Source organism: Marmota marmota, unplaced genomic scaffold (genome assembly GCF_001458135.2).
Source record: "Marmota marmota marmota unplaced genomic scaffold, marMar, whole genome shotgun sequence".
Taxonomy (NCBI): domain Eukaryota; kingdom Metazoa; phylum Chordata; class Mammalia; order Rodentia; family Sciuridae; genus Marmota; species Marmota marmota.
Genome location: NW_025999945.1, coordinates 5409417 through 5423097, shown reverse-complemented (window position 1 = coordinate 5423097; position 13681 = coordinate 5409417). Strand labels below are relative to the sequence as shown.

Sequence of the window (13681 nt, the reverse complement as noted above, 5' to 3'; positions counted from 1 at the left end):
GATTCAAGTAAAAGAGAAGGTCTCTCAAGTTAGTCAGACAGAGAAAGAAAGTGTAAAACAGAAAAAGCCATCAGGGGGAAAGTTACAACAGGAGACTGCTACTAACACCTTTCTATCCTCCTGACATGTGCATCCGTCCTTTCTCCCTATCTGTTCCTCAGACGTAAATAGTTTTTCCTCAGATGTGAGCGGTTTTTCTTCCGTCTCACTCATCTCCAGGGACAGGCAACTTAAAACAAAAGTGAAGCAAAATAAAAGAGGAATCTTAAAATGGCTACCCATCCTCTCGCCCTGCCCTCAGGGGCGAGCAGTTTCACTTACCCTCAGTCGCTGCCCGTATGGGCCACCAAATGCCGCAGTCTGGCTGGGCACAATCAGGAGCCACTTGTCAAAAGAAACTAACTTTATTTTTAGAACCACACATGCCAAACAATACAGCCTCTCAGGAAAAACCCTCAGAGCCTCAACTGCCACCACCAGCTTCTCACAAGCCTCTCTCTCCAACACAAGCTTCTCTCCACCTCCCCCAATCCTCCTGCTCTTGAGGCCGATTGGCTGGGTCACGTGGGCGGAGCCAAAAAAGTCCCCCAGTGAGCAGCTCCGTGGTCTGAAAGGGCAGGGAAACAGCCCAATGAGCATCACCGCAGAGGAGCCAATCAGCTAGATGTTGCTGGGGCCGCTGTGAGCCAATCATCAGCCGGCAGCTGGAAGTTTGCTGGCAGCTGGAAGTTTGCTGGGGCCCCTTCGGCTGTGGCTCTCAACACTCACCCACACCTGCTTTTTTTTTAAATTTTTAAGCAGATTGAAGCTTGGAGAGTTATGTTATATGACTTGCCAAGTTTTCTTACATCTATTTATTTACTTAATGCTGTGATTCATCCCCATGCTTCTCAAACTCAAGTTTGTAGTAATCTTCATTGTCTTCCTTAAATGTTACCCAATAAACCAAAGATTGAGTACTAATCCAGTGATGCTAAAAAACTAAAATTAAAAGGCATTATGCTTTTAGATTATGCCAAGTTCAGTCTCTTCACTGAGAGCTTTTAACACATCTAGTCTTTATTCTCTAGCTTGAGTAAGATCAGTAGGCCCTGGAATGTAGTTTTAGGCTCTTTGCATGTAAAAGGATATAAAAGGAGGATCAGTGAATTTATAGGTTAAGATTCTAATAATAAGAATTTTTTTTTTTTTAAGTTATTGCTTGTGGCAGCACACACCTGTGATCCCAATAGTTTGGGAGGCTGAAGCCAGAGGACCACAATAATAAAAGGACTTGAAATGTAGCTCAGTGGTAAAATGCCCTGGGTCCAAAAAAAAAGTTCTGTGTTATGGCAAAGTTGTAATAGCTATGGCAAAGTTGTAATAGCTATGACAATTTGCATGTGGTACCTTATAATCTTCAAAATACCTTTAGAAGAAATTGTCCAAATGTTTTGAGGCGACTTGCTGAATGTCATTATAGTCAATAAGTGGCAGAGCTGAAACTTAATCCATTTAAACCCTAATCTGTTAACTTTTGCTAGAATACATTTTTGTTATATAGGCAGTTTATTAAAAACAAATGCTTAGCCTCTTTTTCAAGAATACATCTTTAAAAGCGGAACATAGACTGGGTGTGGTGGCTTGCACCTGTAATCCCAGTGGCTCTGAAGGCTGAGGCAGGAGGATCGACAGTTCAAAGCCAGTCTCAGCAGGCATTGAGCCAAGTCAGTGGGACCCTGTCTCTAAATAAAATACAAAGTAGGGCTGGGGATGTGGCTCAGTGGTTGAGTGCCCCTAAATTCAATCCCCATACCCCCACCCCTGCCCAAATAAAAAGTGGAACATAATGGCACATGTCTGTAATCCCAGCTATTTGAGAGACTGAGATAGGCTGATGCAGGAAGATTGCAAATTCAAGGCCAGCTTCATCAATTTACTGAGACTTGGCCTCAAAATAAATATATAGAATAAATAAGTAGGGATGGGGATGTAGCTGATGGTTCAGTTTCTAGTACTGGGAAAACAAAAACACCCAATCCACTTCATCTTTATCTCTCTCTCTTTCCTCCTTTTATTCACTTTATGTACCTGATATTTTAAGATGTTATGTGGGTTTATCTAATAGGAAAACACTCAGCTGCTAGCGCTGTTTTCTTTATTTTAGTTTTCTTGGTACTCGGGATTGAATCTAGAGGTGCTTTATAATTCAGCTGTATCTTTAGCCTGTTTTATTTTATTTTGAGATAGGGTCTCACTAAGTTGCCCAGGCTAGCCTGGAAGTTGTGATCCTCCTGCTTCTTTCTGCCTTCCAAATAAATAGCTGTGGATTACAGGTGTCCACACCACTGTGCCCAGCACAGGTGTTTTTTTATTTGTTATAAAAGCAATAGTATTATTTCTTCAGGTTTCGTTTTAGTCTTGACTTTCCTTATAACCTTTCTAAGGTGTCAAATCTCATGTTTAGTTTTAAATTTTGACTTTTCAGCATCCTAGAATTAGTGATTGGTGGTGGTGTTTGTTTTGTCTTTTGTTTTTAGTGATTGGTGCCCTGACACTGAAGAAAGCTATATAATTCCTTGCTTTTAGCTGGAAAATACCTAAAATAGCTAAACCTTGTTTATGAGTTGGATATAAGTAAGTAAAAAAATCTTAGTCAGTTGTACAGTGAACCTGTCTGTGTAAAGTATCCTGTACTTGATGATTTGTTGAGATTTGTATGTTTTTTTTGAAATATTGGTGCCTTTATTTGTTTGGCATAGGATAAACGTTGGCCAGTATTTTTCTACTAATAAGTTCTGAGGTAATTAATCATAACACCACTTTGAGTCATAGTTCCATCGTTTATTTGAAAGTTAAAAAACATTTCGCTCACCAAGTGTGGTGGCGCACGCCTGTAATCCCAATGGCTTGTGAGTCTGAGACAGGAGAATTGCAAGTTGAAAGCCAGCCTCAGCAACTGCAAGGCACTAAGCAACTCAGACCCTGTCTCTGAATATCTTCAAAATCATTATCCCAAAATAGGGTAGGGGATGTAGCTTAGTGGTCAAGAACCCTTGAATTCAATCCCCAGTACAGGTGTGTGCCACCGCACCTCAGCAAGGGTGACAATTTTAAGGGACTTGAAGGCCTGGGGATAGGTACTAGAAAACATGAAAGCAATATATACTAATGATAGGAGGCGAATGTCAGATATGTAAACATTAACTTCACAATTTAAAATTATTGCAGTTATTTCAAAGTTGATTTCTGCACTATTTCTGCACTATATTCATGGTTTTATTCTTTTGACTTTTTTCCCTTTTTAGATAAAGTGGAGAATTTTAGTGAAGAACATGAAAAAAATAGTCATTATTTTCACAAAAATGTTGAAGACAGTACTAAGAAACCCAATGCAGAAACCACAATGACTTCTGGATGTAAAGCTGATGAAATTAAGGAAACGAACGATACTTGGAACTCCCAGTTTGGGAAAAGGTCAGATTCTCCATCTGAAATATCTCCAATCAAGGGATCTGTAAGAACTGGTTTGTATGAATGGGATAATGATTTTGAAGATATCAGATCAGAAGATTGCATTTTAAGTTTGGATAGCGATCCTCTTTTGGAGATAAAGGATGAGGATTTAAAAAATCGATTGGAAAATCTGAATGAAGCCATGGAGGAAGACATTGTGCAAAGTGTTCTTAGGCCAAGCAACTGTAGGACGTACTGTAGGGCCAATAAGGCTAAATCATCACAAGGAGCATCGAATTTTGATAAGCTAATGGATGGCACCAGTCAGGCCTTAGCCAAAGCAAACAGTGAATCAAGTAAAGATGGCCTGAATCAGGCAAAGAAAGGCGGTGTAAGTTGTGGGACCAGTTTCAGAGGGACTGTTGGACGGACTAGAGATTACACTGTTTTACATCCATCTTGCTTGTCAGTTTGTAATGTTACCATACAGGACACTATGGAGCGTAGCATGGATGAGTTCACCGCATCCACTCCTACAGATTTGGGAGAAGCTGGCCGTCTCAGAAAGAAGGCAGATATTGCAACTTCTAAGACCACTACTAGATTTCGACCTAGTAATACTAAATCCAAAAGGGATGTTAAACTTGAATTTTTTGGTTTTGAAGATCATGATGAGACAGGAGGTGATGAAGGAGGTTCTGGAAGTTCTAATTACAAAATTAAATATTTTGGCTTTGATGATCTTAGTGAAAGTGAAGATGATGAAGATGATGACTGTCAAGTGGAAAGAAAGACCAGCAAAAAAAGAACTAAAACAGCTCCATCACCTTCCTTGCAACCTCCTCCAGAAAGCAATGATAATTCTCAGGACAGCCAGTCTAGTACTAATAATGCAGGTAAGAATAAGTAAATGTGTTTTTCAGACTTAAATCAACAGTTATAGTTTCTTTCCTCAATACTCAGTTTTAGTTTGTTATATTCTATTTTAATAGAGGTAAAATTAGAACCACAAATTACTTTGTCCAAAGGTACAGTATTTTAAATGTTAATGATCACATCACAAATTGGAACCAGTTTGTAGATCGGTGAGTCTTTTCATGTTTATTTTTTAAAATAGATGATTAGCATTTGAGAATTTTAAATGGTTTATGTATGGGACAAGAATATTAAATATCCTAGTGTTTTAACTTTGAAAACCCAAATGCATTGGAGACATAAGGCTAGGTTTTGGACATGTGTAACTATACCTGATAACAAATGGTGGCAATGAGGGAAGTACTAGAAAAATAAAATTAAAACTTTTTATAATTGGCTCAAAACTAATAAACATTTGAAACATTCTTAAATACTCTTAAGTTGGTTTAATAAAAAAGCACTAGAAAGTATTTTTTTTCTCTAACATTGAAACTGTATTTTTCTCTCTTTGTCTCTCTCTTTTTTTTTTTTGGTGGTTTTGGGGATTGAACCCAGGGCCTTGTGTATGCAAGGCAAGCACTCTACCAGCTGAGCTATATCCCCAGCCCAAAACTTTCACTTAAGATCAGGGGTTCAGTGATAAGATCCTTTAATTCAGTCTCCACTGGGAGAGGCAAACCAGAAAGCATTATAGCTCTGTTATATTAAATCATTACCTGACAAAGGGCTTTGTGAAGTAAATTGACAATTGGGTAAGAAAAAGTGTGTGAAAACTTCTGAGATATGAGGTTTCCTAAATAAATAGTTTTTCTGGATTGTTTTACTTGTTACCTAAAGCTTTTGTTGGTTCAGGGTTATAGAAGAGATGTCCTTATGGTGAATCAGAATTATAACAGTTTTCTTAAATATTGATTCTCTTGTTGGAGAATATATCATACTTGAGACTTTATACCATTCTGCCTTAAAAATAGTTTTTGCTAGATTAGGTTTTTTTTTTTTTTTTTTTGGTATTAGGGATTGAATCCAGGGCCTCGCACATGCTCTACCATTGAGTTACATCCTGAGCCTCAGATTAGATTCATTCTTAGTTTTAAAACTGGAATTTAAAGGGGCTGGGGATGTGGCTTAGGCGGTAGTGCGCTCGCCTGGCATGCGGGTGGCCAAGGTTCGATCCTCAGCACCACATACAAACAAAGATGTTGTGTCCGCTGAAAACTAAAGAATAAGTTAAAAATTAAAAAACAAACTGGAATTTATAGGCTCTCCCTCAATTTCCTGCTGCAAAAAACAAAAAACTCAAGCAAAAATTAATATTGTCAAAATTTATTCAGTATTGCCAAAATTTATCAGGTATTGTCTTGAGTCTTGGAGAATTAAAATTATGGCAGTATTATTAGACACTTGAGCTCAGATAATGTATAATAACTGAGGTCTTTTCCTGCTGTAGTTTTCTTAACTCTTGTGGTAACCTGTCAGGTTATCATATCTGCAATTGAAAATTTGTTGCTGAAATTTTCATCTTGTGAATGATAAAACTTCTTAAGCTTTAAAATGTGAAGTTAGGGCCGGGGATGTAGCTCAGTGGTAGAGCTTTTTTGCTTTGCATGCATGAGGCCCAAGGGATTGATCCCCAGGACTGCAAAAAGAAAAGGAAAAAAAAAGTGACATTTGATTGACTTTCAGAAACTTGAAGTTGTTACTGAATAACTTTTTGAAAATTAGAGACCATTTGGATGATAATACACCAAGCTGGAATTTGAGTCTTTATATAATAATGTGTGAAACAACATTTCTCAACATTTTAGAGAAAAGTCATTTTTTGAGTGTGTGTGGGGGAAACCTTATGGGAAATAATCTAAATTTTTGGTAGTTTGGTGTGTGAAGACCTACAAATCATCCAACTACATGGTACTAGGTTACTTTTATTTTGGCAAGGATAGCTTTTTTTCCCCCCTTAATGTGACCTCTGTATATTAGGTGGGCCTTTGAAGGCCAACCTGATTCAGTGGATGTTAAATCTAGAAAAATGTTAAAAATAGAATATTACTTGATATTTTGTGTGTGTGTGTGTGTGAACTGTACTATGATAGTGTTAGTATCTATAAATATCCATTAGTTTTATATGCAACTTTGAAGGTCAGAGTTTATTTACAAGGGCTGGGGATGTAGCTCAGTGGTAGAGCACTTTCCTGCCTAGGCAAAGCCTGGGATCCATCCTCAATACCATTAAAAAAAAAAAAAAAAAAACCAACCACTTTGCTACTAACACAAAGTAAAATTAGTGTACATATACAGCAACAAGCTTTGTGAAGCTGTGGATAAAAATGGGAGTATTTTTGTCAACTGTGGTGCTTTTATTCCTATATTCTTTTTTTCCCACAGTATGTCAGGGAAAAAAAAAATCCTAGGTTGTCTGATCGACAATTTGAAATATTAGAAAGCTAGCTAGTTTTGATTACCATTTCAGAAAACTTGGATTTTACAGAGGACTTGCCTGGTGTGCCTGAGAGTGTGAAGAAGCCTATAAATAAACAAGGAGATAAATCAAAGGAAAATACCAGAAAGATTTTTAGTGGCCCCAAACGGGTAAGTAAACTACTACCAGTGTAATTTATTATTCATTTATTATTGGAGTGCTTGACTCTTTTTTTTTTTAACAAAAAAAAAAGACTTTTTTTTTATCATGGCAATTGTCTTTCAAAGGATATGTTTAAGCCATTTTTTAAAAGCATTTTAACTGAGTAAACTTACAAAATACTAGTTAATTAACCATTCTTAGTTACACAAATTAATGGTGTTAAATACTTTCACAGTGTTATACAATAATTATCAGTACCCAATTTTTTCATCTTTCCCAACAAAAATAATAATTACTCTTTCCTCTTTATCCCATGCTAAGTAAACATTGTTCTGTTTTTTACTATATATTAAAGGAATCATACATTTGTCCTTTTCTGTCTGGCTTATTTCACTAAGCTTATTTCACTGTCCCTGGATTGAACCCCCAGTACCAAATAAGAATAATTAAAAAAAAAAAAAAAAGTGGGAGTGTATGTAGCTCAGTGGTAGAGCACCCTTGCATTCAATCCCCAGTATCATGGGAGTGGAAGAAGTCACTTGGTACCAATGCAGATGCTCCTCAATTTACATGTAGTTACATCCTGATAATCCCATAAGTTCAAAATGCTTTTAATACACCCAATCTGTTGAACATTATAGCTCACTGACACAGCACACTATAGAATATTGGTTGATTACCCTCATCATGGAGTGGCTGACTGGGAGCTAAGGCTTATGGTGGCTGCCCAGCATCACAAGAGAGTATTGTACCATATATTGCAGGCTGGAAAGAAATAAATTCAAAGTATAGCATTCTACAGTTAAAATCTTCTAAGTCAGGGATTGTCCATGTATCCGGTGAATCTTGTCTTTCAGTTCTTATGGATATATACCCAGGAGCAGAATTGCTGGATAATATGATCTGTAGCTTTTTGAGTATCTGCCAAAGTATTCTTCACAGTGGCTGTACCATTTTAGGTCTCCCTCACCCCACCCCAGCAGTACCCTGAGGGATCCCGTTTCTCTATATCCTTCTGACACTTTGATAATAGCTACCCTAATAGACATGAGCTGGTATTTCATTATGGTATGATTTGTGTTTTCCTAAAGACTAGAGATGTAGAGTATCTTTCCATATGCTTATTGGACATTTATGTATCTTCTTTTTTGAGAAATGTCAATGTCCTTTGCCCATTTCTGAATTGGGTTTTGTTTTTAAGTTGAAGTTTTTTTTATCAGATATATGATTTGCAGATAAAATTCTCCCATTTTATGTGTGTCTCTTCTGAAAACATCTGCATAGATACCTAGTCTTTCAAGTGAAAAAAATAATGTTCGAGAAAAACGTGGCTATAGTTTAGCAGACAACTCAAAAAGTAGTCTGTTCTCTCTTGATACAACCCCTATGTTGTGTGCAGCAGAATTGTTTTATGCATATTTGTTTTGTCACCCAAAATGTGTTTTTTTTTTTTTTGGTGTGTGTGTGTGTGTTTTGGAGGGGGGTACTGGTGATTGTATTCGGGCACTCAACCACTGAGCCACATAATCCCTGGCTCTATTTTGTATTTTAGAAGCAGGGTCTCACTGAGTTGCTTAGTGCCTCCCCATTGCCAAGGTTGGATTTGAACTCGCAATCCTCCTGCGCCACTGGGATTACGGTGTACACCAACATGCCCAGCACAAAATGTGTTCTTTTAAGAGTCAAAATTTAATAAAATTAGTAGTTCTTGATGCATCAAGAGCTTTCAGTCAGACTGCATTTTTTTTTAAAAGATAAATAGTATGTAGCAGTGAAGAGTAAGACTACTAGGACAGTTTAGAGGCCTACCTTGATACATGCTAAGATAACAACAGTTTCACTCACTGTGGCTTTAACACCATTCATAGTAAAAAAGCAAATAACTTTAATTTTACTGTAGTTGTAAAAATGATGTGTAGACATCCTGGAAAAGTTTGATGTGTATCTATGTGTATCTATATGTACATGTATATGCATATGTACATGTACTGTACTTTGAGAACTGTTGACTTATAGTGTTCTCCTTTATTCTCCCTGCTTCAACTTTTGTTATAAAAAAGTTCAAATATATAGAAATCGTGAAAGAGCAGTGCAATGAATACCCATACCTCTTTGTCTAGATATATTTTTAATTTATACTTTTGTCATAATTGCACACACGTTGTTTCTTACCTCTTTCCCACATTCTATGTAGCATATACTTACATATAAATTCTGTCCTATTTGAAAGTAAGTTATAGATGGCATACATTTGTTAAGAAAAAAGAATCTCAGCTGGGCATGATGGCACATGCCTGTAACCCAAGTGACTTGGGAGGCTAAGGCAGGAGGACCACAGGTTCATTAGTCAGCCTCAGCAACTTAGCAAGACCCTGTCTCAAAATAAAAACTTAAAAAAAAATTGGAGAAGTGGTTCAGTGGTGAAGAACCCCTGGTTTCAATCCGAAATACCAAAAACAAAAAAGAAAAAGGAAAAAAGTATACCTAACTATACCGAACTATACTTAATGTGGTTGTAAAACTTAAGACAACTAATAGTAATTTTTAAAATAATGTTATATTAGTATGTATTCAGTTTTTTGTGTGTATGTGTGTGTGTGCGTGCGTGTGTGTGGCATGGTGGCTAGGCTACTGCAGATTGAACCCAGGGCCCCTTTACCGCTGAGCCACATCCCCAGCCCTTATTTTTTTATTTATTGATACAGGGTCTTGCTGAATTGCTGAAACTGGACTTGAACTTGATGATCATCCTGCCTCAGCCTTCCAAGCTGAGGATTACAAGCATGTGCCACTAGGCCCAGCTCATTGCCCATTTTCTAAAAATTCCTTTTAGCATCTATTTTTCTTAAAGATCCCAGATTATTTCATGTTATATAGAATGTTCCACATTTAGAATTTATCTTGATTGTTTCTTCATGTTGTCTGTTAACTTGTTAGTACACTGTATTAAAGTGGAGACTTTAATATATTTTCTAATTCAATAATTATAACATTTAAAAATATATATAATGTAGTGTATTTTAAAATATATTAAAAGTATAGTACACCTTTTTTTTTTTTTTTCCTTGCTACTGGAGATTGAACCTGGGTCAATCAACCACTGAGCCACATCCCCAACCCTGTTTTTTATTTTATTTAGAAACAGGGTCTCACTGAGTTGCTTAGTCCCTCACTAAGTTGCTGAGAGACTGGCTTTGAACTTGTGATCCTCCTGCTTCAGCCTCCAGAGTGACTGGAATTATAGGCATGTGCCCAGCTTAATATAATACACTTACATATTAATAAAGTCATAGGACCCTGAAAGTTAAATCTAGAAGCTTGATTAGATTCAGGTTTAATTATTTTTGTCACATATACTTCAGTGGTGATACTATATATGTGTAGCAGTTTTACATATTAAAAATGTGCTAAGTAAAATAAGCCAGGCCTAGAAAGAGCACTACCACATGATCTTACTTACATGTCAAAAATTTTTTAAAAAGTTGAATATATAAAAATAAATAAATAGGAAGGGCAGCAGAATAGAATAGACATTATGATTGCTGTATGTATATAGGTGACTCTATGACCAGTGTGATTCTGCAATCTGTACAATTAGAAAAATGAGATTATACCCCAATGATTCAAAAGTATGAATTGCCAAGATCATTGTAATGTCAATGTGTAGCTAATAAAAAAAATAAAATTAAAAAAATGAATGAATGAATGAATGAATAAATAAATTTAAAAAGGTAATTATAGAGAAACAGAATAGTCATTACCGGGAATGGGGAGGTTGAAGAAATTGGAAGATATTGGGAGATACTACTGAAAGAATATAGCTCTATAGGATTAATAAGTTTAAAGATTTAATGTACAATGGGAGAAATACAGTTATTAATAGTGTAATTTATGCTGAAAAATTTTCAGGAATAGATTTTAGGTGCTCTTACACAAAGAATTGACTGGAAGGGAAGGATATATATATATATATATATATATATTTTTTTTTTTAAAGAGAGAGAGAGAGAATTTTTTAATATTTATTTTTTAGTTTTCGGCGGACACAACATCTTTGTTTGCATGTGGTGCTGAGGATCAAACCCGGGCCGCACGCATCCCAGGCGAGCGCGCTACCGCTTGAGCCACATCCCCAGCCCCGGAAGGATATATTAATTTGCTTTCCTAGTAAAAATCATTTCACTATGTATGTGTATAAAACTTCATCTTGCATTTCTTCAATATATGCAGTAAAAATTAAGTGTAGTATAATAGATTTAGGCTTTTCTAACACTGAAAGTTTAGTTTTGGTCAGTGTGAACTAATTCAGGTATCTTCTTATGTCCTTTTGATGTAACCCTATAATCTTTGAGCACTTCCCATTCTGTATAGTAAGACAGTCTATGCTTCATGTGTTTCAATCATGGACTCATTTATTCTTGTAGGACCCTTGGTTCTTTGGAGATTAGTGCTTAGAATCTAAGGTTTCAGTACCAAATGTATTCACTGCCTCTAGGCTCTCTTAAGCCATAAATTCACGTTGATAGCTTCATTTTAAATTTAACATGATAATTTTGTAACTTAGCTTACTTGGTCTATCCTATACCATATATCAATATCTAAATTGCAGTACCAACAGTACTATGAACAGTAAATAGTTTAAGATTTCTTTGCATTGCTTTTTATCTTATATTTCACTGAGGGTAGTCATAGTAATGTGTTCAAAGGTTTCTTGAAATAACTTTTATTCTAATTTAGTATTCAGTTGAGTTCTATTCATGCAAGTGCTCTACCACTGGACTACATCTGCAGCCCCATGTTAAAAAAATTTTAACTCAATATTAGAGTAAATTCTCTGCTGCTATCATAGCTTAGAAATAGCAATGTACATGTACTTGACCTAATTTTGAATGAGTGTGTCTGGCCTAAAATAAATCAGGTCATGGCAGCTGAGTTTACTGTTAATGGATGCAATGTGAGTGTTAGAAATTAAGAAAATTATTGCTATTTTTTAAAACTAAAAGAACAATGGAATTGAACTCATTTGAAATATGTAACATGGGTAAAGCCCTGTTTTAAGACAAGTTTCAACTTTTTTTTTGTAGAGGCTTAAGAAAATGTGACAGATTTGTATTATATGTGAGAAATTAGGTTTCACAGAAAGCTTGATTCTCCAAGGAATTTTTTGTAGATTATACCCCAAATACTGGGGGTTGGGGGGGGTGAGGGGGGAGAAAGGCTAGATAGGATAAGGAAAGTTCTCAGCAGTTGTCCTACCCTTCATTATAGTAGAAATGTCTTCATGTAGTATGAATATCTGGGATTGGGTCTCTAACTGATTAAAGGCATCGATGACCCCATTTCTAAGTAGTCAAGAGGTAGTAGTGCATACCTTGTAATAGCAAGAATTTTCTTCCCTTCCTATTGGAGTTTCTCAACCTGAAGCACTATTAATATATTATATTGAATAATTCTTGGTTGTGGAGGGTGATCCTCTATGTTAGGAGATACTCTATCCACTAAATGCCAGTCACAGTTTCTTCCTCTGCAGTTATTATATGCAAAGTTGTCTTCCAGACATTGCCAAGTATCCTCTGGGGAGGAAATGTGCCCCCTCCCATTAGTGAAGAAAGAGATGATCTTGAGTATTCAGACATGATGAATTTACTCATAAATACCTTAGTATGTACTTTGTAAAAACAAGAGCATTGTCCTACATAGTGGCAGAATACCTATCAAAACCAGGGATTAACACTGATGAAATAATCTAATCTAATCTGGATATCTCATTCAAATTTTATCTATTCTGGTAATGCCCTTTATAGCAAAACAAACTGCTTCTCATAAACAAAGAGCTGATGATCGCATCCAGAATCATACATTGCATTTAGTTGTAACAATTCTCTACTCTCCTTCAGTCTGATACTGTATCTGTTTCTTGTGGGGTTTTTTTTTTTTTTTTTTTTTTGGGTGGTTTTGGCATTTATAAGGTCAGTTATTTTGTAGAATGCTCTTCTAGTTGTGTTTTTCTGTGCCCCTATCTCCTCTGATATCAGAGGAGGTGGCATGTTTTTGGTGGAAGTATCAGAGGAGATGGATGCACTGTATCAATTTATGTCATTTTCTAATCAAACTTTTTACCTATTAGGCTTTTAAAATGTATTTATTTATTATTGGTACTTTATAGATATACATAAAAGTTCTCTGTATGTTCATTTATGTACATAGAACAATTTGGTCAATTTCATTCCACCGTTCCACTCTTCGTCCCTCAGTCCCCTTCCTCTATTCCTCTCCACTCTTCTGTTTTCATTCACCTACTAGTTATAGCATTGATTTCTTTCTTTTATTTTCTTTTTTTTTGTGGTGCTGGGGATAAAACCCAGGGCCTTTTGCATGTGAGGCAAGCACTCCCAACTGAGCTATATCCCTAGCCTTAATCAGTTTTTAGTTTGATGGATTCAAGGTGTGTTTCTCTTTTTTTTCTTTTTGGTACCTGGAATCGAACCCAGGGGCACTCCACCACTAAGCCACGTCCCCAGCCGTATTCTGTATTTTATTTAGAAAAATAGACAGGGTCTCACTGAGTTGCTTAGTGCCTTACTTTTGCTGAGGCTGGCTTTGAACTCACCATCCTCCTGCCTTATTGTCCCAAGCCTCTGAGATTACACGTGTGGTTTTGTAATTGCATATTTCCTTTTACAGTATTATCCCCCCCCCCCCCCCCCCCCCCATGAATTTGGGATGTTGAACCTGGGGCCATTGTGGCATGCT

The 13681-nt window shown here is 36.4% G+C and overlaps 1 protein-coding gene across 3 annotated transcripts in view; it reads left to right on the top strand.

Annotated features, from left to right (window-relative positions):
• Wapl (WAPL cohesin release factor) overlaps positions 1–13681 on the top strand; it is an 80305-nt gene that overhangs the window by 25711 nt on the left and 40913 nt on the right. For 2 of the 3 annotated variants that reach the window (XM_015500072.2, XM_015500070.2), the window contains exons 3-4: positions 3288–4331; positions 6818–6936. In XM_015500072.2, coding sequence (XP_015355558.1) covers positions 3288–4331; positions 6818–6936 — 1163 coding nt within the window. The remainder of the gene's footprint in view (positions 1–3287; positions 4332–6817; positions 6937–13681) is intronic. The other variant, XM_015500071.2, reaches the window with a different exon arrangement.